The 24,640-nt window shown below is 39.8% G+C and overlaps 2 protein-coding genes across 2 annotated transcripts in view; both read right to left on the bottom strand.

Annotated features, from left to right (window-relative positions):
- Positions 1-136: 136 nt before the first annotated feature.
- The window catches only part of LOC100478737 (serine/threonine-protein phosphatase 4 regulatory subunit 1), a 52,847-nt gene continuing 28,343 nt past the window's right edge, over positions 137-24,640 (bottom strand). The window contains exons 6-14 of the mRNA XM_034643262.1: positions 24,468-24,575; positions 24,261-24,326; positions 23,423-23,581; positions 19,397-19,524; positions 10,815-11,338; positions 5,027-5,199; positions 3,632-3,727; positions 1,450-1,635; positions 137-549 (exon numbers count right to left, since the gene is read on the bottom strand). Coding sequence (XP_034499153.1) covers positions 241-549; positions 1,450-1,635; positions 3,632-3,727; positions 5,027-5,199; positions 10,815-11,338; positions 19,397-19,524; positions 23,423-23,581; positions 24,261-24,326; positions 24,468-24,575 — 1,749 coding nt within the window. The 3' untranslated portion in view covers positions 137-240. The remainder of the gene's footprint in view (positions 550-1,449; positions 1,636-3,631; positions 3,728-5,026; positions 5,200-10,814; positions 11,339-19,396; positions 19,525-23,422; positions 23,582-24,260; positions 24,327-24,467; positions 24,576-24,640) is intronic.
- LOC117796117 lies at positions 11,345-15,702 on the bottom strand. Its single transcript, XM_034643263.1, has 2 exons — positions 13,164-15,702; positions 11,345-12,861 (listed from the first exon to the last, which is right to left on the bottom strand). The coding sequence occupies exons 1-2, from the start codon at positions 13,188-13,190 to the stop codon at positions 11,974-11,976; spliced, it is 915 nt and encodes a 304-aa protein (XP_034499154.1). The 5' UTR covers positions 13,191-15,702; the 3' UTR covers positions 11,345-11,973.

Raw genomic sequence — 24,640 nt, 5'->3', positions numbered from 1 at the left:
CCTGCTTCTTCCTCTCCCACTCCCCCTGCTTGTGTTCCCTCTCTCGCTGGCTGTCTCTATCTCTGTCAAATAAATAAATAAAATCTTTAAAAAAAAAAAAAAATTATGAAACTTGTTTTTAAGGAACTGGCAATTAAAAAAATGTAAGAATAGGAAAATGTAGGAAAGTTTACATGACAAACATCTTTTTCTTCATGTTCCTTTTGAAAGTTTTTACTTTGTTACTTAGCTTAAAACACTCTACTTGCTGAGAAGCCGTTTACAGCAAGGGTTTTGTCCCCACAATCCCAAACACCAGACCCCGTTCCTGAAATAAAATTTTATACCCACATTCAGCATATCAAGCAGATGAAGGCAGAGATGTTCTGATGGAGGGGAGGGGATGGAGGCATGAAGCCCTGCCCATCCAGGGCCTTCCCAGTCACCAGGGGCCCTGAGGAGCTTTGAAAGGCCTGTGGGATGAAGATGGAAAACCACCAGTGCGCAGGACACCACGCTATGGAGACTGGGCCTTTGTGGTCCCCTGCCCAGTTCTACTGGTGAAGAAGTCTGTGAACACAGGATAAATTCACTTCACCCAGACCCTGGCTTCCTAACCTCACAGGTCAGAGAAGGAACTTAAACTATATTCCCTCAAGATTACTTCCAACTCCTACCTTGCTTAGTTAACAGCACAAATTCCTTGAAAAATCAAATAATTACTAACACGTTTAAGGTAAAATTATTCATATCTCAGTATAAATTAGTCTAACCAGACTGCTTTCTTAATGACCAAGAGATTAATTTCACCAGAGAAGCAGATTTTGTGGGAGAGAGGCAAAATTTTGGTGTACGATATAGCAACCAGACCTAATGGCAGGGGACGTTAAGTCAACAAAATCTAGGAAGAGAGCCACCAAATCATACAGATATCCAGACAAGATGACCTAGGGTCAACATTTCACATTTTGTTTTCTTTCAGAGCAGACGGTGTTGGCAGTGTGTAGGTCTGGAGAACAGCATGCTCGTGCACGCACATGTGCACATGTGACATGTGCACACACGCGCATTTGCACACACAAACCCTCCCCCACCTTTACTGCAACACTCCCTGAACCAGGGCCCAGAGCTCAGCGGTGCTAATACTACTGCAGTTCTATTAAGGTTTCAAGAAAATACAAGAAGCGTTTGTAACACTGTGTCTGGAATCGATCTACACATAAACTTCAGACAGTACATCTGTAAGTTAGGAACGTAGGCATGTCAAATGCAATGATAATTTCCAAACGGTGAAACCTGGACCATACAAAAAGCAAGCTCTTTGGTAGGACTTTAAGCTCTTCTGCACATGATTTCCCATAATAGCAAGTCTTTGCTGGGACATGAACAGAAATCCTACCAGGTTTTGAAGGGCACAGCACTGTGCCGTCCATCCACTCGCACTCTGTGGACCCGCCGCCGCCCACTCACCTGCATGTCTGATGCCAGCGTCTCGTAGGTCTCTCGCAGGCAGTGCCAGTTCTGCCTGCCCAGGGTCAGGGCCACGCCGGGAAGGCTGTACGCACAGTGCTTGGCAATCTCAGTGTCGACCGTCTGCGCACGAGATGGGTCCGTCATAGATAAATACTGATCTAACAGAGCCTGAGGCACCACATCCTAATGGAGAGACATAGGCAGGGGTTCATTTTAGCAGTCTGGGCATAAACTCAGTGAACTTATTCTTCAATACATGAAGAATTTAATATAGCATCTCAACGAGCAGAGAAAAACCCAGTCTCAAAATTTCAGGGGTCTACTGAGAAGAGGTAGGAAAACTATGCTAAGGGAAATACCTATATAAATAAAAGAAGCCACTCCAGAAGAAAAACGGTAAGATCTTAAAACAGAATACAGCTTAGAGGAGGATTAGAACTGATTACTAAACTGAAAAGATGCACCAACAGTAAGACCAGCACCTCTCAATGTTGGCGGGATGGTCAAGTCTGACGGAACCTAGCAAATGTGACAGAACAGGTGCACTCGTACCAACCTGGATTTTATAAAAACACCACCCACCTTTTGATGGAAATTGAGCAGCTACCTATAAAAATCTGAAGTGAATAAACATCTAACTGTTCATGTAAATGCGAGGAAAAGAAGAATGTCTACACAATCTTGCTAACGTATACATAACACAGCTCTGGAAGAACATACAAAAGAAACAAAACCGGCTGCTCTGGGAAAAGCCAAATGGATGCTGGAGGAGAAAACCGAGAAGGAAGTATCACTGAATGCCTTTGTACCTTTTGAATTCTGAACTATGTAAACTTACCTATTTTTTTTTTTTTTTAAGATTTATTTATTTGACAGAGAGAGACAGCCAGCGAGAGAGGGAACACAAGCGGGGGGAGTGGGAGAGGAAGAANAAGATTTATTTATTTGACAGAAAGAGACAGCCAGCGAGAGAGGGAACACAAGCGGGGGGAGTGGGAGAGGAAGAAGCAGGCTCCCAGCAGAGGAGCCCGATGTGGGACTCGATCCCGGAATGCCGGGATCACGCCCTGAGCCGAAGGCAGACGCTTAACGCCTGCGCTACCTAGGTGCCCTGTAAACTTACCTATTTTTAAAAAATAAATTCAAATTCAAATTCATTAAGAGAATGAGACCATCTGTTTTTATGAACTTGGAAATACATGTACAGTAGAAGTAGTGAAAAGCATGTCTACACACTGTGAATACTGACTCCATTTTTAAAAGAAGAACATATGCCATTTGACCCAGGAAATCCCCGGCCCAGAGGCAAACACCGCACATAATCACCACGAATGAGGCACCGTGTGTAAGATCCCAGGACTGAACCTGGAGGCACCATAAGGAACTTCAGGAGGTATAGCGCCTTTTCACAACAGAGGCCACGCTGCGTGGACAGTTTGCTGCCGCGGTGGGGCCGGGGCAGTGAGCATATGGAAAGATCAATACACACACACACACACACGCGGTACAAACTATCATATTCCAGATAGTCCATAAGCATATCTTCCCATATTCCTGAAACTGGAGTGTAACTTGCCGTCGATGGCACTTTATATGGTTTTGGGACATTTTTTCGTTATTTTCATCTCTGAAATTGAGCTGTATCTTGTAATTCTTGATTAGGCACCATGAAATACCTAGGTATGATGGCATGACAGACAAAAAGGGGTATGTTTGCATGTTTTTGTACCCATAATATGTTTATGAAGAAACAGACGGGGCACCTGGGTGGCTCGGTTGGATAAGTATCTGATTTCTGATTTTGGCTCAGGTCGTGATCTCAGAGTCATGAGATGGAGCTCCGTGTCAGGCTCTGCTCTGGGTGAGGAGCCTGCTTAAGATTCTCTCTCCCTCTGCCCTTCCCCCTCTCCTCTCACTCTTGGAAGGAAGGAAGGAAGGAGAGGGAAGAGAGGGAAAAAAGAAAAAGAAGGAGCTGTGATCCGTGGTTACTCTGAAGAATGTGACTGCAGGTACCAGAAGAGGAAGATTTCTGCTTGTATTCTACTCTATTTGAATTTTCTTATCGTAAGTATGATATACTAGTCTTATTTTTAAAAAACTCATTGTAAATTCGGTGGGAAATGGGTTTAGAAGAAGAATTAACAAGACCGTCACCACATAAAGACTTGCTGTCACTTACTTGTACTTTAGATCTCCTCTCCTCATCAGGGCTAAAACTACTGCTGGTGCTCAAGTCCGAATCATTATGAATATAACGAAGGGCAGAGTCCATATTCTGTTAGGAAAAAATATTTACGTAAAGAACTGTGCCTTCTGTAAGTTTCCTTCACTTAAACCATCTTACTAAGTTACTTACCTTTCAAGACTACTGAAGATATATAAATTCTTTAAGCTTTTAAAAGCTTATACCTAAGACCTCATAAGAACCCCCCTGACTTGAGTCAAACTTGAGGAATAGGTTGATAAATGTATGAAAATGAATTCCAAAATAAACTCATTAAAAATGTAAATTGAGAAGTAATTTTGAAATGGCTCAAATATCTAAAATTAGCCTACTTATAAGATAGTATTATGGTATTATAGAGGGTGCTTTTGGTCAATGTTTTAGAGGCCATGGGATGCCCTATGCAGTTTTTCTTCTACTGTTGGCTATTTCTAATTTCACAAATACACTTTTTTTAGCAGCTCAAAAAACTCCAAACAAAACACCTTCTAAAACACAGAGATATCACTGCATTCAAATCACCAATGACAACAGGGGGCCAGGGTTTCATTTTGAAGCACTGGTATTGTTTAAGATTTCTAACTCTACCAGCTGTCACCTAACAAAACATGAAACAGAAATCCACTAAAGCTCTAAGAACCCTCTCCATCCCCGGTGTGTATGCAGACACTCTTCCCTGAGCTTATCACGCAAACTGCTCTATCTGTGACCGGCTGATTTTAGCAACCAGTGGTGCTATTCCTTCCCCGTGTTCCTATACACAAGGGTAAGAAATACCGATCCCACACGATGCTGGCTGGGAGTGGGGGGGGTGCGATAGGAAGTTAGGGAAGGATCACACAGAACAGCTCCAAGTACACAGCAAAGATGATGCTAGGAACAGTACCCACCCTCACACTCCAGAGTCCAGATAATGCCACTGGCCCCTCCGCAACATGGCCTCAAGTCCCGATCTTCTGCTCAGAATACTGTGTTGCTTGCTGCAGTGAAATGGTCCGATCAGAAACAAAGCACCTCTCCAAAAAGAAAAGGGAAGAGTTAATTATTCTTGATAAAGGGCTTTGTTTCCAGTAAGACTATTTCACTGCAGTGAGCTACGTTAACACATTGAGGCTACTCAAATGGTCATGTAGACAGGATTGGGATTTACATTTCTAAGCATTGAACATGACGCTAATGTCACAAAGACAGGATGTGGTGACAGTATTTTTACTTTATGTCAGAGAGAGCAGAGAAAATCAGCAACAAACAGAACACTAGTTAGAAAGTGATAAGCTACAACTATTCCCCAACAACAGACTTCCGATTGGAACTATTTTCACTGGATAAACAGTTTACTGAGTGCATTACCTCAACGGCGTCGCTGATTAAAGGCACGGAGGCGTCGTGATTTATTTTACAGTTTGGTAGCTCATTTACACCCAGCTCATCTTGCACATCACTTCTCTTTTCTGCGTCGCTGGCCTCCTCGTGGGCGTCCAGACTGGAAGCGCGCAGCGCTGCGGACAGCACGTCCACTTGCGCTGCGGGTGGGACAGGGAAAGGGCACGTGAGCAGCGGGATGGACAACGTGCCTGCAAGTTTCTTCTCCGTTTGCACTATCAGTTATCAATGAAATGTATACTTTTTTTTGACACTGCCATCAAAAAGCTGAAAAAAAACTACTGTGGTAAATCATTAGTCCTTCGAGAGAAAAAGTAGAAAACTAATATGCTTTCATGAGATTAAAAATGTTTATCCACTACTGTACATTATTCTGCGTTAGTACGAAAGAGAAATGCTATCTAATTTTGGAGGTACCTCCAGTTTATTAAAAGGAGTCAATTTCGGTGTGAGTTAACTATGTTTTGGTAGTGCGTGAATCGGACTGACGAGGCTTACTTACTAAGCTATTTTAGCAGAAGAGCAGTCACGCAAACCCTGCCAACATAAAACAGCGGTAATTACAAAGATTTTTGTTGCAGTTACATTTCAACATCTCATATCTTATCCCACTTTATCTTATTTTCCTCTAATTCCTCTTGAAAATGAAATTAGTGACTTAGACAACCCCACGTGAGTGCTGTCTGGCTTGCGGCAAACCAAAATGACAAATTACCAAGCAGTGATTCTTAAATGTGGCAAATACCAGTCTATGTTTTGAGTTACACCTTCTTTATAAAAGTGATTCAAAACTAAAATGAGGCATTCTTCCTTCTCCCAAACAACTGAGACATGTAACGGAAAAAAAAATTGTGTAGTTACTTGTTCAAGTAACAATCCACTGGGATGCTCAAAATATAAAAATTCATCAATTTTCACTTCAAAATTAATTAGTACAAAGATCAGAAAATGCATCCCCACTCCACTTAAAGATTATAAAAAAGCAATCCTAGTACTTTCATTAAGACAGCCGACTACGGGGCTGCGGCATTCATGAAACTCAAGCCCAAGCAGGTCGGGCCCCAGGCAACAGAGACACCGGAGACGCAGGGTGAGCTTCTATTCCACTGTCATTGGCTACTCAACTAAGTAAGTAAATTGAAGGTGCTTAATCATAAAAAGTTACTCATGAAAAGTATGCTCATTCTCCTGAGAATTCCAGCTGCAATTTGTACTAATCCTTTGAATCAGTTTAGGTCCCCTTCTGGAATCTTTTTAAGTTTCCAAAACAAAATCAAAATAGTACTAAAGGAGATTGCACAATACATTAAGGTTAAAATGTTTAGTCCCACATAGAATGCACGGGGTGGGAGAAAGAGCCCTAATGCATTTTAACTGCTTCCCAGGAAGTCACTAATCAAAAGCCTTTCACAGAAAATGCCTTACCCGAGTCATTTCTCTCTAAATGGACTACATATTTCTCTTTGTCTACTTTAATGTTTGTACATTCATAAAAGTTATAATGAGTTACACCGAAGTTACTTTCCTCAAAAAACTGATTTATAAAGATCAAGAAAGAGCCTCGTGCTGACTCCTGAGGAAACCTGATGCTTCAACTCTCCGGCCAGAGAATGCTGGATCTAATACTGGGCTAACTGCTGAAATTTCAGCAGGACACACCGCCACAATAAATTTAAGAAAACTGAACACACAGGTCTTCATCAAAATCTGCCTTTTACTTAAAATGCAGACTGAAATCCCAGGAACCAGGGCTGGTTTAATCGTGGACTTGTGAAGAAACACAGTCCCCAGTGACTCACGCTCAGAAGCAGGGACAACCTAGAAAGTGAATTTTACTCCTTCCCTGAAGAAGCTGGTACAGTTAAGAGAAAACTTTATAATAATAACCTCTCACTCTTCCACACAATATACTGGTGGGTAGTCACAAATTCCTAACAATGTATTGATTTCAGTCAGGGAACAATATGATTTTTCTGACCATGACTACCAAAATGGCCCAATTCTTCCACTGGGCCTACACTGGGTAGAAATGTGTATTTCGTGAGCTTGGGCATTTTTCCTTTTATCGTCTCTGAGTCTAGCTATAGTAAACCAAGGTGGCGTCAGTAATGCTACTCATAGATTTCAGTCCTGAATCAGCTTGTGATTCCAAACGCCAGAGATTTTGAAACTGCCCTAGACAAAGCCAGAAAAACCTCAAATTCCCTAGGTAAGTATTTTAGAAAAGATCTCTTACACCTTCTTCATGTTTTCCTACTTCCCTCTTCGGCCTTCCCTATAGGGTAGGTTTCTGTTCTATGACTGAGAAAGGGCTTTCTTTTTCTGACAAGAGTATCTTTCTAGTCTCTGGAAACACTTAAATTTTTTTGACTAAAAGTCCACAAAGAAAAAACCCCCACCCATACTTTGACGAAGAGAAGAGTTAAATTAGCGAGACTGGGAAGCAAAGGTCACCTAGTAAGCAGCAGCCCCAGCCTTGTAAAGCTTTCCAACAACGGTCACTAATGGCTAGCGGGGAGGGGAGGAACAAGTGACAGAGGCTTGGAAATGCTGAAACTCGAGTGAGCATATGCCCGAAAACTCTTTCTCTGCGCAGTGCTGCTTTACCATTTTCCAGGCCTGCTGACAAAATATTACACATGCAACACGACTAGTTCAAAAAGGTGGACATTTCCCGACAGTTTGTGGCTGCCTACAGTGGCAGAAACAGAAATGAGGACACATTCAAAATTAAGGTATAGCCCTTTAAAACATCGTAATTTGAAAAATTAAGGCATAGTTACTGAAATTTAACATAAGTCAAACATGCCCTCGGATTTCAATGAAATAAAAAATTCAGGACTTCTGTACCTAAGAAGAAAATGCCCAACACTGCCCACCTAGGTTTTAATGCACGGGCAGTTCATATGCTAAGTGTCACCCTGCTGTGCTCTCTGAGGCTGGGATTTTGGTCTTGTTTGTTGCTACTTTATATTTATTTAGTGCTTAGGAAAGGGGCAGACCCACCAGTAGGTGCTCCATAAGTAATGCTGAACGAATCAATGAATCAGTGCATATGTTATGAAAGGGTCATCACTACAGACGGAAAGAACACCGCAACAGATTTCAACGACAGCAGGTCTAAGAGCTGCACTAGCAAGAGCGGATTAAATGGCAATACAGTACTCGCACTGACATCATTCACCTGTAGCCTGTGCACTCACAGTCCGATTTTAAGTAAACAGGATTAGCCATCTTCTGAAACACAAAGTCGGATCCTCAAACTTGTATGAGCACAGAGCTCTTTTTTAAAAGGCACACGTTACGAACACAATTTTTAACATAGCTTATTCAAATATTTCAATGACCATCTGTTAAGTGTTGTGATGTGTCAGAGATTTACCGGGCACTGGGATGCAGTGAGCACTCCCAGGACAGGCCTAAGAAGCTGAGCTAATGATCTTTTCAAAAAAATGGAACATAAAATTGATTCAAAATATGTATTACTGAAGTTTGATCAACTGAATAAACTGACAAATAGTAAAAGTTTTAAAGCTAAAAGCTTTTTTTTTTTTTAAACTAAAAGCTGTAAAGACAAATGTTTATCAAGCTGTGAACAGCCCGAGTTTGAGGTGTAATTCTGTGTCTCCAAGCTCCTCGTCTGGGGGCGGAGGAGAGTGAGGGATGGAGACAAATGACTCAGGTCAGACTCTGATGAAGGAGCTAACGAACAAAAACCTCAGTACTTGCTACCTCGTCAAGCTGTCCTAGAACGCAGACTACTGGGTCAGGGGTAAACATCAGTGACAGGAGCCACACTGAGGAATGACCAAAGAAAGCAAAGCTATAAGGCTTTCATAAAAAATAATCTACCACGAGAGATTAGGGAAAAAAACAGGATATTCTATTGGAAATATTCCATCCTCTGTTCTTGCCCTTGCTGCAGAATATATTAAACAGGAATGATAAAAATAAGGGAACAAAAAGGGAGTGAACTAGTGATACACAGAATAACCAGGATAAACTTCAAATACATGATGCTAAGCGACAGAAATCAGACTAAAAAAAGGCTTCTATTACTTGATTCTATTTATGTGGCATTCTGGAAGAGGCAAAAATCACAGGGACAGAGAATGGGTTGGTGGTTGCTAGTGGCTGGGCAGGGAAGGAAGGACTAACTAAAGGTGTACAAAGGAATGTTCCTCAAACGGTATCTGTATCTGACAGTGGGGTGGTTACACACAACTGTCTGTGTGTCTAATCTCACACAAGTGTTCATTCAAAAGGCTGGATTCTACTGATATAAACTATGCCCCAATAAACCTAAAAGAAAACATTAAAAAAAAAAAGAAACTGTCTGCCAGTTAAAATAACATTCAACAATCAAGGATATGAATTTGCCTTCAATCAAGTCTTCTAATTTTTCTCCAAGTGTAATTATAATAGGAAATCTTTAAAAATGACAAAGCCGATAAAGATAACTGAGAATGTAACCATCACTGATGCAATTTTCAAAGTTCAAACACAATAGGTTATGTATGTTTTATAAGAATACTGAAGCTATCTATCACTTTATCTGCTTTAAAAATGGGCATTTCGGGGCGCCTGGGTGGCAGAGCGGTTAAGCGTCTGCCTTCGGCTCAGGGCGTGATCCCGGCGTTATGGGATCGAGCCCCGCATCAGGCTCCTCCGCTATGAGCCTGCTTCTTCCTCTCCCACTCCCCCTGCTTGTGTTCCCTCTCTCGCTGGCTGTCTCTATCTCTGTCAAATAAACAAATAAAATCTTAAAAAAATTAAAAAAAAAAAAACAAAATAAAAATGGGCATTTCCCAGCATTGAGCAAACTGACAATTTAGAAATTTTAGCTTCTGGAACTAACAAGGTGAAAAAAGGGAAGGGAAAGGAAAAGAAAAAGAGAGAGGGAGAGGAAGAGAGAGAGAGAGGGAGAGAAAGAGAAAGGGAGAAAGTCAGTCCACCAAGTGATAGATCTGAAGATGCGTAGTTGTGGGAGATTTTCCAAAATTGGTTTTGTTTCAGATTTCACTGAATGGTTACAGAGAGTCATGCGGAGGGCTTTAGTCTTCAAAGGAAAAGACAACACCTGCATCGGGTCCTGGCCCCACATACCTTAAACCACGACCCGAGCTCCAGCAGGCAGAACAAGGGGAACTGCCTCAGGGTGGCTCACTTCCCCCTAACGGACTTAGAACACTTTTCCCCTTCGTCAGAGGGCATTGTTCACAATGAAGCAACGTTTAAGGCCATTGTTCACAATGAAAGAATCTGAGCGATACACGTGTAACCCAGTGGAAAAAAGGTGAACTTGAGAAACCAAAACCCAGGTGACTCTTATAAATGTTTATAGCTCTTAAAACTTCATATTCCATGGGAAACAGATATCTGTCTACTGTTAACCACAGTCCTTCCTTTGAAAGCAACACTGTATCTGGTATTTTATAAAAAAGTTAAGCAGACCCAGAACAGAATAGTGAAGGCAGGGCTCCAGGCTGAAATTGTAAAGCACCGTTTGACTGACTGTGAAAATGTCAAGGCGAGTGATCTGTAAATCAAGAAATCTGTGTATTATGCTACAGCTAGCAACACAGTGATGAGCTCATCTAAATGAAACTCCAGTATCAGATAAATTGTATTTATCAAAACAAGAATACATGATGATGAAAATAAATTTTTAAAAGGTGATTTTCCTAGGACAAAAGTCAGCAAATAATATTTTATACCAGCTTTAGAGCAAAGAATTTGATAGACTCTTCCATACCTTTAACATCTGGATCATCAATGTGCGGCTCTAGATTTTCTATCATTTCTTCAAGTTCCTTTCTGGTGGCCATAGTGATATTTGAAGAACCTGGTACGGTGACTTCAGAGGTTTCTTCTGGTCTCTCTGGGCTGAGAGTATTCCCAGAGCCCTGCTCAAGCTCTATATCTAGATCTATTTCAGGAAGAGGAGTCCTCCAGAAATGGAAGGAGTTGTACAATTCCTGATCTAAGAGAGCTGAATCTGGTGAACTGGCGCCACCCTCTGGCCGTAATGCAGATTTGCAGTTAGCAGGCTTTTTACCATTCTCATTACTAGCTGCTTCCTGATGAGATTCTGAGGACAAAGTACAAAGTAAAGAGCTGTCCATTGGGACACTTATTTCACCTGGAGATTTCCTAGATGTTTCAGCAAGATCTTCCACCATGTTTTCCAGTCTGACACTGGAATTACTAATACTGGGATCTGAAGTAACATCCTCTGGCCTGATCTGTACATCCTCTGGGACTTCTTGATCTCTGATCCTTTTATTGTTTCATTTGGGGAAAAAAAAATGAAAGTATAAAAATAATTACTGAAAAAAACTCAATGAAAGACACTACATAAAGTATTTAGACAAGTTCAATATTAAAATTTACAGATTATCCACACAAATTGTACTGGTAGTACTTCTTTTTTCCATCAGTTGTTCTGTGTTCAGAGATGTAAACATCCATTAAGTGTAAGTCTAGATATTAAAGCATTACATGAGTTAGAAAAGATAACATTGCAGAATCCCAGGATTCTTAAATACTAGGCTAATTTCAATAATAAACTAAAGAAAAACTGTAGGAAGATAAATTCCTACAATGCACTTCAAAAATGATCTGATTCTTAGAATTATGGTATTGCCACTGTTCCAATGATGGACTGAAAAGCTGAGAATTAAAACAGATTTGCTTTTATAAGAAAGAAAAGGGAGAAACCTCTATACAGCATTAGCAAGATCCTTATTTGCTATCTCACAAAATATTAAAATCCATCTTAGAGTAAATTAAGTTTTTATTTCTTCTACACTTTCCAGCTCTACTCCTAAAGGTTTTCCCAAATTAAGTCATGATTTAATTGATAAGGATGACGGTACAAGCTCCTGAGTCCACTGACTACCTCCGTCCGTCATCTACACTAACGGTACGAGCTCCTGAGTCCACTGACTACCTCTGTCCGTGATCCAAACTAACGGTACGAGCTCCTGAGTCCACTGACTACCTCCGTCCGTGATCCAAACTAACGGTACGAGCTCCTGAGTCCACTGACTACCTCCGTCCGTGATCCAAACTAACGGTACGAGCTCCTGAGTCCACTGACTACCTCCGTCCGTGATCCAAACTAACGGTACGAGCTCCTGAGTCCACTGACTACCTCCGTCCGTGATCCAAACTAACGGTACGAGCTCCTGAGTCCACTGACTACCTCCGTCCGTGATCCAAACTAACGGTACGAGCTCCTGAGTCCACTGACTACCTCCGTCCGTGATCCAAACTAACGGTACGAGCTCCTGAGTCCACTGACTACCTCCGTCCGTGATCCAAACTAACGGTACGAGCTCCTGAGTCCACTGACTACCTCCGTCCGTGATCCAAACTAACGGTACGAGCTCCTGAGTCCACTGACTACCTCCGTCCGTGATCCAAACTAACGGTACGAGCTCCTGAGTCCACTGACTACCTCCGTCCGTGATCCAAACTAACGGTACGAGCTCCTGAGTCCACTGACTACCTCCGTCCGTGATCCAAACTAACGGTACGAGCTCCTGAGTCCACTGACTACCTCCGTCCGTGATCCAAACTAACGGTACGAGCTCCTGAGTCCACTGACTACCTCCGTCCGTGATCCAAACTAACGGTACGAGCTCCTGAGTCCACTGACTACCTCCGTCCGTGATCCAAACTAACGGTACGAGCTCCTGAGTCCACTGACTACCTCCGTCCGTGATCCAAACTAACGGTACGAGCTCCTGAGTCCACTGACTACCTCCGTCCGTGATCCAAACTAACGGTACGAGCTCCTGAGTCCACTAACTCCGTCCGTGACCTACAGTAACGGTACGAGCTCCTGAGTCCACTGACTACCTCAGTCCGTGATCTACACTAACGGTACGAGCTCCTGAGTCCACTGACTACCTCCGTCTGTGATCTAAACTCACAGTACGAGCTCTTGAGTCCACTGACTACCTCCGTCCGTGATCTTAACTCACGGTACGAGCTCCTGAGTCCACTGACCTCCTCCGTCCGTGATCTAAACTCATGGTACGAGCTCCTGAGTCCACTGACTACCTCCGTCCGTGATCTAAACTAATGGTATGAGCTCCTGAGTCCACTGACTACCTCTGTCCATGAGCTAAAGACTACTTACTACAGTAAGTTTTAACGTTCATCCCCTATATTTTATTTGACTCCATTAAATTTAACAAACACATATTGAGCACCCACTAGGAGCCAGGAACGAAGCCAGTACTGAGGACCCACATATGAATGAGATGCAGGTCCGCTCAGGGAGATCACAATTAGAGGCAAACAGGAGAACTGAACAGGTAAGCAAGTAACTGGCGGACAGAGTGGTAAGTACAGAAGTACGCACAGTGAGCACAGGAGGCAGGATTGAGCTGAAATGAAGAGGCTTAGAGGAAACGACAGGAGCAGTGTGTAGAGGAACCAGTAAAAGTTTACGAGGCTATAGGGAAGAACATGTATTCAAGGGGAAAAAAGCATGTGCAAAGGCAGGAGTGACATAAAACGTGTAACATACTCTGAAACAGCCATCAGCTTCTTATTAAGAGACGGAAATGGTGGGTGACCAGCGTGAAAAACTTTGCCAGAACCACCATATTCCATACCCAACACCTCTGGAACGGATCCAATGCGCTACAGGGAATGAGGCAGGAATTAGGAGAACTGCATTTTTAGATGTGTTATTTTTGAGAGAGCATCCTGGAAGTGGGGCAGAAAATGGCGTGGAGGTGAGACAGGAGGCGGGACTCCAGAAGGGCAGTGAGAACCGGCGAGGACTGGGTGAATGAAGGCAGTGCGCTGGGGTTACAAAGAAGTAAACACATTCAAATGATGACGAGACCAACAGGATCTGTTTACTTATTTACTGCATGCTGGAGATGGGAAACAAAGGGAGGAATCTGGAAGGAATGCCAAATTTTTGGCTAGCACAATGGAACAGATCGTGGTAGCACCAACTGAAAGTCGAAAACACAAGAACAGCGTAATGAGAAGGCTTATGAGTTCCGTGGACAGGGTGAGTGAGGTATCTGGGTTGTATTCTGGGTGGGGACATCCATGGGAAACCAGTCAGACACCAGGGACCAAGCTGGAGGTCATCAACTCAGAAGGACGTGTGCAGGGCTTAGATGTGCGCGAGGCAAGAAAGATGAATGGAAACACGACAGGCACACCGAATAACAGAGTGAAGGCATTTTTCTCGGGAAGCCTTAGAGAAAGAGGTGAGAAGAGACGTAGGAACTGCAGGCACAGGAGACGGATGAAATCACGGATAAAGCAATGTCCTTCTAAGAAGAAAGAACGTGAACTCAAGAACACAGGTGCACTGATTCAATGGGTCAACACACACCTCTTTCCTAAGAAACATGAGAGGGAAGTAAGGATGGGTGTGTAGGTAAATGTGAAAGTGAACGTGGGGGAAAAATTAAAGGTGCTCCCTGAAACAGTATGTGTCTTTAAATACAGACAGTAAAAGATATTAAACAGGAGGCTTACCAGGACTGTGCAAACGGAAGGTGACATTAACACCTGCGTAATATCCTAGTTAAGTAGCCACCATATATGTTCCCATGAAATTATCAACTTCCCTCTGATCATGCTTTATCTCATGGTAATGTTCACATTATTTTCAAAAATATATATTTTTAAAAACACATGAATATGTTAATGAAACTTGAAAAAATATGTAAGAAGTCATCTGAAAACATACCACACAATGATAGCATTTTACTTCTGGTGTTTCCCTTCTATTCTTCTAACTATAAAATAGACAGTGGGCGTGCACAGTAGAGTTGTTACACCTGCGGGAGAGCTGGCCCCGAGTTCTTTGGTCCTTGTCCCAGCTCCAGCGCTGTATTTCCATAAACCTGTGAGCCTTTCACGGCTCCACATTTACTCCGTATTCATAAGGATGAGGGACTGGCTTAGACAACCTTTAAGAGTCCTTCCCTCTCCAAAACAGTTCTTGAAGCTAGTGCTGTTATGCCAAATGAATGCCTTCTACACCAATTACATATTTTCCAACCACGTGGTCCTTATTAAAAGACATTTTTTCTGTTGTTTTAAAGAATTTAGTGGGATAATTGGTGAAATTTGAATAAAGTCTCTTACTTAGATGACAGTATTGTATCTATGTTAATTTCTTAATTTTGGTAATTGGACCATGGCTATGTATTAATGCTTGTGTTTTGAGGAAATACACAGTGAAATATTTACGAAAGGTAAAAAGAATATCTTGTCTAAAACCTCAAAGTATTCAGAAAAAAAGATCAGTAAACCAAATATGGTAAAATGTTAATAAGTGGAGAATCTGAAGGGCATATGGGATTCTTTGTGCTATTTTTGCAGTTTTTCTGATAGGAAAACTAAATTTAAAAAATTATAGCAACAAGATATTGTTTGGTGGGAGTAGAGACCAAATGAGTTAAAACTATTACCTGATAAATTAAAAAAAAAAAACCCTGTACTTAAAACGCACAAAAAGAACCCAATTAAAAGGCGATTCAGGGGCGCCTGGGTGGCACAGCGGTTAAGCGTCTGCCTTCGGCTCAGGGCGTGATCCCGGCGTTATGGGATCGAGCCCCACATCAGGCTCTTCCTCTATGAGTCTGCTTCTTCCTCTCCCGCTCCCCCTGCTTGTGTTCCCTCTCTCGCTGGCTGTCTCTATCTCTGTCGAATAAAGAAATTTAAAAAATCTTTAAAAAAAAAAAAAAAGGCGATTCAGAGGGTACCTGGGTGGTTCAGTGGGTCATGACTCTTGTTTTCAGCTCAGGTCATGATCTCAGGGTCCTGAGATGGAGCCCCACCTTGATGGGAGCCTGCTTAAGATTTTCTCTCTCCCTCTCTCCTCAAACAACAATAAAAACAACAACAAAGGCCCTTCAGTATGCAAAACTATTCCACTGGGCCTGAAATTCCTTGGTTACTATTCTCACAGTGCCATTAAGATCAAACTTTAATATTCTTAGGAAAAAAAAAGAATGGCCACATCATTCTATTTGTCTAATGTTACATTACATTTGTGTCCAAACTTAGAACTCCTAGAATCGTTTTAAGGAGACAAAAAAATTTTCCCTACTGTTAAATTCTGGGAAGAATTACTACATGTATGAATAACAGTTGCTTAGAATAGTCAAATATATAAGTTACCTGAATACTGATTTTTCCCAGAGCTGGAATCTAGCTAGTCAATGCAAGATCAAGTTGCTAAATACTAAAATTCTGATATTCTTAGTTGTCAGATTTCCAAACGCTATTACAAAGCAAAAATCGTTCTGAAAGCTGAAGAGACCTCTGATTCCGCAAAATGAAAGAACTACCCCATCTCCTAAGGGATGTGGGTAACAAGAGCACCAGGGTAAGCCAAAAATTTCCCTAATGGAACCTTAATTTTCCTTTAGTGTCTACATAAGTATCCTATTAATACCCTCCGAGTTCTGGGCTAGAGACTCTTGGCCTAGAAAAATAAGTACACGTATTTCCAGGAGAAAACGACCTGTGGGACATCTGGTGAAAACAGCACTATGTACTGACATGAAAGCAAAGAACACACATCTTTCCTGTACTGTGAATTAGCTAAATGAAGTTTTCACATCACTGAAATACTTCCCAATTTGTACCAAGAGTCATCAATTTTACTTTCACACAGTTGACATCACACTAAACTGACGAAAAGTGGTATAAGTAGTGTAGCTACGTAAGGCTTCTGAGATTAAAGATTCTTTACAATTCATTCAAGGTTTATTATATGCCAACTATGTGCCAGGCCCAGTGAAGGTGCTCTATACAAAAAAATACAGAACTCGACTGCTACAAGCAGATGGACTTACAGTCTGCTGGATGATAGATGCAAATACACAATTGAAAAGATACGGATCAGAAATCAGTGCTCTCCTTCCAGTGCTGACAGCCAAGATGCAAAAGCTCTGAATTTCCCAAAAAACTCAGGAAAAGATTCATGGAGGTAGTGAGTCTAGAGACAGCAAACACACTGACAATTCACTTTGTTAAATGGGTATGGATGGAACAGAACATCTTCTCAAACAGAAAGCAAAGAGAACCAAAAGAACATAGTGTATTCAGAGAACAATAAACAGCTGATCAACTAAGAAGAAAAGGGAATGCTTATTTTACATAATTTAAAAATACAAATATGAATGTTTAACTCTGCTTCTGGAAGTAGCCTTTATTAACACCTTCCAAGAAGCATTAATAGCCTGATCTAGGGTGAAAGGTAAGTCTGGCATAGAAAGTTAGAGGTTTAAGATCAATTAAGACTTCAGAGAGCATTAAATGACATTAAATGTTTCCAGGATCAGATGAAACTATATAATAAATAAATAGTAGTGGAAACAGACTGTCAGAAACTTGCTTGAATGATCTGAATTCTAGGAAAACTGAGAGGACCTTGAGAACAGAAACCAAATTCTCGATTTTTATATCTATAGAAGCTGGTTCATAGTAGGTGCTCAATTATTTTCTGCATAATCAACCAATCAATCAATCTTAAATAACAAGTTTTAAGATACTTTAGAACAAAAGCTAGCGCAGTATTTAAGAGAGGGTAAACAAATGGTTCTGAGATTAATAATACATAGGACTATTTTTTTTTTTTTTGAAGTTAGGAAGTAAAACTACACAAAAGCTTTTACGGTATTTAACACAACTCCTTCCTTAGCCAGAAATTCTCTCTTCCCTCCCCTCTATTGTTAACACGATTCAATAAAGTCTAACAATACAGTGAAAATCCAATGCTACAGAGAGTACTGACTTGCAATTGAGACATACCTCATTAACAATGGAAGAGGAATTAAGGTTTGTAGGTAAAAGATAACTACCTTTAAATACCTCTTCCAGTAACGTCCTACACAGGCAGTCAGTACAACTACTGGCCATGGTAGCCACACCAATTATTTTGTCTATAAAGTTTTATTGGAACACAGCCAAGCCCATCCATTTATGTACCATCTATGGCTGCTTTCATGCTGCAAAGGCAGAGTTCACCAGTCATGGCAGAGACTGGAAATATTTATTATTTGGCCTTTTACAGAAAGTTTGCTGACCCCTGACCTATACAATTCTCTGTAAATTTATATTTTCACTTACTAGACGCCTTCCAGATTTAAAAATAAAGTTATGTAATAGTCTTTGCACAATTAGGTAGTGAACAAGGTATGCTGACTTTAAAAATGAAAAACAGATAACATTTCCCCCCATCATCACTTTTGTCAAACTCCTTGCAGCAGCTGTTTTTCAAAAGAACTGACAGAATCTGCTTGCTAGGAAGACAGGTTTAGAGTGATTTTCTTCCTTTACAAAAAACAGTACCTCAGGTCTGTTTGGCTATTCAGCAGGACAGTAGGAGAACGGGCAAAAAGGTAAAACAAGGCAGCAGAAGAAAGGAAGAACTGCCAAATCAAAACACCAAGAAAGCAAATATCACAGTATCAAGACCTACAGAAGAAAATGTCCATTAGCATCATGACAAGGGAGGGAAAAGACACTATGGTAACTCAAGCATTATGGTAGGGACTGTTTCAGAAACAGGTTCTAAGTTATTTCAAGCGCACACCTGTGAAAGTGCATATTTCCCATGCACTAAATTAGGCTTGATTTTTTTCCCCCTGAATATAAATAAATTTTAAAAACTAAAGCTCAAAACTTTTTAATGTAAAAAAATTTAAAATTAAAAATCAGAGTTGTCCTTTTTATTTTAAAATTTAGTTACCCTATTATACTTAAAGTTGATATTCTAGTTAATAAGTACATTAATTTGGTGCTAATTATACTTTCCCCCTCGATTAAGTGATTATAATCATCATTCTGCAGAGCTCAAAATCCACAATTAAATTAATTGACTGAAAGGAAAAATAATAAGAAATGGACTACATTCTAAAACAAACATATTACTAAATTAGATTTTACTCCTTAAAACACTAAACACTTTATATTGTATAACCATTACTTCATCTATTCTAAATGTCAATAGATGGTTTACTAGGTAACTAATTTATTAAATAAACTTATTTAAAAATTATCATCACATCTACCATAAATGGTATAAATACTTTTCTCTATGGCTGGGATCAAGCTCAGCGTGCTACATGCATCTTCATCTTCTCACGTAAGATGTGACTAACCAAAGAGACATGTAACAAATGTATTTAAAATATAGCTCTTTAAAAATATTTACCAATTTTTACCATCAAGAGAAATAGCAAAGTCTCCAAAAAGAACACTTATTATAAAACAGAGGAAATGAAAAATATGTTCACAAACAATAAAGCTGGAAACCAAAGTTTAAAGAAATCATACCTATTTTTGTCTTCTACTGACGTATCTTCTGAGCTTTTGCTTTCTTCTTTAAAATACTGGCCTGAGCTAGATGGATTAGCAAAAGTAGATATGAAAGGCCCCAGAGACTGAAAAGCTGCTTGGCGAACCTAGAAAGAAAAAGAGGACAGTAATAAAACGTAAAAATAAGGGATTATTAACAGTCTACTTTCCATGTACCGAAGTATGGTTAAGACAGTAATAAGGTGTTTTCTAAAAAACCTTCCCAGATTCAGAACTATAAATTGTTCGTCTGCTAGGACTTAAAATTTTTAATAAACTGTTTTTTTTTACTTTCAATTTTTTAAAATCTGGCTTGAGTATTTAAACGATGAGAATATGAATATGAGATCCCAGAAAGCATCTGCACGGAACTAAAGGAAATCCTGCAGTCTTCTCAAGGAAAACAGAATGAAGAAAACCAAGACTGCCAAACAGAAAATAGAGAGCAATAAAGTCGACAAAATGTGATAAATACATTTCATGTTTTCTGGTAGGAAAGACTGTAATTTGCTTCCTACAAGGAAACGAGACAGACACGCCAGAACTATAGACACACTTATCAGAAAAAGAATATGGACTTCAAATATATTTCACAAAAATATGGATGCACATCCTACTGGTATCCATGAATGTCTCAAGTAGGAGAGCTGAAAAAAAAGGTTATATAATTTTATTTCATATTGTACTCCTGTATTATTTTTGTAATCTTGATTATAAAAAAAATTGTGGGAGAAAGGTTTTCAGAAAGGAAGCAGAAGGACGGACACAATCTGAAAGAGGCAACTATGATGGGAGAAACCGCAAACCAATTTCTCTAAGCCCTGCCCTCGAGGCATAATAATACCTTTTCCATGGTTTAAAATGAGGATTACATGATGTGTAAATTTTGCAAAGGCAAATACATGTGAAGCATGCCCATTATTAGTATTTACCTTCTGGGGGAAGCAGATACAAGATGATTCAATTGGTTAAAAAAAAAAAAAAAAAAGGCAAAAATAATTCACAGTAAAGAAACCCATAGANCAGCCTATGTGTGAACTTACAGGTTTTCTCCTTTCCAGCCAATAAATGTTACTTTCATAAAAACATAAAAGGTAACTTTTAAAATTATATGCATGAGTTCAGTCTACTCTGGATACTGTTGAAACTCGGAGCTTGCCTCAGTTATAGGATTTACATATACCTCAAATGACAGATTTAAGGAGTGCTTCATTTTAATATAAACATATTCCCAAATTAGCAGCAAATACTGTATATCACTGAGGAAGACAATGACAAAGTCTCAAAATGAAAACTTCAAATAAGCTACATAATCTTTTCTAACAATCTTATACATTTTGAACAACATTAAAGTTGTGCTAAGGCTTAACAGTCTTTCCCTCTATGTAGAGTCTGGAAAATGAATATGGTAAGGCTGAGATCTATTTCAGGTATGACAGCGTAAGGAGCACCACTGACCCACTCTCCACTGAAATCGCTGAAAATGGAAAAACAAACAAACAAACAAAAACCCCTAAAACCCCACCAATTACAACTTCTGGAAACAGTCCTAAGGGCAAACAACAAAAGAGGGAATATCTATAAATATTCAGTAAAAACCCCCTGAAGAGTCTGTGGTATTTGAACCAGGGAGGCAAGAACCTCTCCTCCAGACGGCTGCAGCCAACACTGGCCTCCCTCTCTTCTAGCTTCCAGCCGGGGGCTTTGAGGTTTTTCATCCTGCCCCCAGCTACCTGTTCGGCAGTCCCTTCTCTTCTGCACAACGCCCACTGGTAGAATGGAAGCTCTCCCTTGGATGTGGTTCAGAACACTGGGCCCTAAGAATACTCAGAATACAGTCCCTGCCCCAGCTTGGAAGGCCAGGATTGATGAGCCAAGAGAACCTGGGCGGCTGTCCCTCCCACTGCCATCAAAATGTGGTCATCCCAGATGGGAAGAAGGTATGAGGCATGTCCAAAGCTGTGCCTCCTGGAGAGGGAGTAAGAGTCCACTAACACCTTCCAGCCAGTCACTAAACAAACAAGCAAGAAACAGTAACAAGCCCCAGAGAGAGATACAAGTACCCAAATTTGCTGTATTATCTAAAATGACCAGTTTAAAAAAAAATTATAAGGCATGCAAAGGAACAAAGTATGATCCACAGAATGGGGAAAAATTAACAGAAATTACATGTGAGAACACTAAGATGTTGGACTTAGAAAAAAAAACTTCAAAGTGACTATTTAAATTGTTCACGGAACGAAAGAAAAGCATGAGTAAAGAAGTAATGGAAGGTATGAGGACAGTGGCATACCAAACACAGGTTAATAAAGAGAACCAGATGGAAATTCTGGAGTTGAAAAGTATAATAATTGAAATTGAAACTCACCACATAAACTTAAGTAGATCTGAATTGGTAGGAAAAAAGAACTAGGGAATTCAAGGTATATTAATATAGATTAGGCAAAGAACAGAGAGAAAAAAGAAATGAGGAATCTTAGAAAATGTGGGACTGCATTAAGTGCACCATCACATGTGTAACGGTAATACCAGAAGGAGAGAAGAGAGACAGTATTTGAAGAAATGATGGCTCAAAATGTCCTAAATTCATTGAAATCAATAATCTACACATGAAAGAAGCTCAACAAAAGTAGGATAAATTAAAAGAGATCTACAAACACATCATGGAAAAAATGCCAAAAGTCAAAAGCAAGATGAAAAACTTGAAAGCAGCAAAAGGAAAGTGACATATCACTTACAAGAGAACCGCAATAAAATAAACTTAATTTTCTGGCAAAAACAAGAGAGACTGGAGGGCAGTGGGAAGAGACAAAGTGCTTAAAGATATTAAAACAAAACAAAACTGTTAACCAAGAGTCCTATTACCCAACAAAGCTATCTTTCAAAAATGAAAGCAAAATAAAGACATACCCAGATAAACAGAAACAGAATTTGTTGCTACCAACAACGGGTTGAAAGCCAGTTACCCCGGATGGTAACTCAAAGAAAAAAGGGTGATCTCAAACTGCTAACTTAATCTTCCACCTCAAGACACTGGAAAAATAAGAGCAAACTAAACCAAAAGCAAGCAGAAGAGAAGGTATAATATAGATTACAGTGTAAGCTAATGAAACAGAGAACAGAAACAGAGAGAAAATCGGTGAAACCAAAGCTTTAAAAAGATGAACAAAACAGACAAACCTTTAGCAGACTGGCCAAGAAACAAAGAGGTAAGAGTCAAATTACTAGAACCAGAAAGAAGGGACATTACTACTGACGTTACAGAAATACCAAGATTATGAAGAAAACACTATGGATCATATACCAGCAAATTAGATAACCTACATAAAACAAATTCCTAGACAAACTACCAAAACTGACTCAAGAAGAAATAATCTGAATAATTTTCTAATAAGTGAAGATTATCTGAATAGCGCTATAACAAGTGAAGAGATTAGTAAACAAATAACAAAAAACAAAACAGAACTACAAAGTCCAAACTGAGATGGCATCACTGCTGAATTCTACTAAACATTTAAAAGAGAACACCAATTCTTCACAAATTCTCCCAAAACAAAGAAGAGGGAGCCCTTCACAACTTGTTTTATGAGGCCATTATTACTCTGTTAACAAAACAAAACAAAACAACCCCCCCCAAAAAAAAGCCATGGCAAGGAAGCTATGGACTATTATCTCTTACAATACGGATATAAAAACCCCTAACAAATTAGTAGCAAACAGTTCAGCAACATATCAAAAATTATTACACTATGGCCAGGTGAGACTTATTGAAGGCTTAACACCTGAAAAGCAATATACCACATCATATCCTTAGAATGAATATGATTTCTATTTGTACAGTTTTGTCCAGTTAAAAAAAAAGTTAATACAGTAGCTTGCCTATTGTCTACTCCTAAAAGGATTAACAATAACATACCTTACTAAATTATTTCTTAAATTATGAAATCAAAATGTTTCGTGTAAAATGTATTATTTTACAAAAATGATAATTAGACAAAACCCTACCCAACGCGAAGGATCACTGATCAAATTAATAAACAGTGCTGACAATTTAGTCCGTCGGATTTCTTGACATGTCGCACAGGAAACGGCCATGAAGCATTCGGCACAAGCTTTCCGGACTCCCCACACGTTATCGGAACAAAGCTGGAAAAACCTGGGCAGCTACGCAAGGACAGTGGTGTGTTAGGCAGACAAACGCAGGTTTCAGTGGTTCATTTTATTTCATTTTCTGCTTTCACAGTGTTTCAAAATATTAGATTTTCCTATAACAATTTAGAAGATTTGTTTCATATTAAAACTCAGTAATTTGAAATAAATCACACCTAATTCACAGCACTGTTGACTGGAAAAGCAGAAAAAATAAATACAGCTTAAATGTTATACAAAAGCTTGCACCTAAATGTTTTGCCTAATGGATGGTTTCGGAAACTCTTCAAGTATGTTAACTGGCACACGAAGCATGTATATCCCATGCACTAACCACTTAAAAATAACAAGCTTAGATTTGTCACTAGATTTAATGTGTCACTTGAGAGTCACAATAAAATTACAGATTTCTTTGAATAAGAATTGATTTGTTTGATATTGGGAGAGGTAAAAATAAATCAATGGTCCTTATACATCACATATCTGCACTTTTAACAAACTAATCAAAACATAATTCAAGTGCCTAGATTATAGAAATTTAAACTCCTGAACTCAAAGTCATATTATCTTTCAGGTTCACATTCATGGGATTGTGTTAAAATTTGGGGGTAAATGTATGCATTTTGAAGCTTACATATTACTCTGTAACGTAGTGCTTACTCCTTTATAACCCCTTTATTTCTGCAATACTTACCAGCATCTCCTCAGTAGCTTGCTGGCCAACTACACTGCAAATATCTCCAAAATTGGCAGCACAGACCTGACAACAAAAGCATCACTGACATTTCAAAATCTTACATACACAGTGCTTTTAAAATAATCTTTTAAAAAAGTATCACGTATCAATACAGTAACCACTAAAACCGTGTGTTCTTAAACAAACAAAACGCCTAAAAAATACCTTTCGAACATGAAACATTCTGCAATCACAGCACATCTCACAAAACCTAGGGAGGATAAGACGCTCTGTAATGTCCTTCCCAACCATGGGAGCCATTTTGCACATTATCTAAAATGGATAAGAACAAAAGCACACTGAAAACATCTTCAAACTAAGACTTTTCCAGTTAAGTT

The sequence above is a fragment of the Ailuropoda melanoleuca genome, chromosome 14 (genome assembly GCF_002007445.2).
Source record: "Ailuropoda melanoleuca isolate Jingjing chromosome 14, ASM200744v2, whole genome shotgun sequence".
Taxonomy (NCBI): Eukaryota; Metazoa; Chordata; class Mammalia; order Carnivora; family Ursidae; genus Ailuropoda; species Ailuropoda melanoleuca.
The sequence above is the reverse complement of the archived record's forward strand: the minus strand, read 5'-3'. Positions and strand labels throughout refer to the sequence as shown.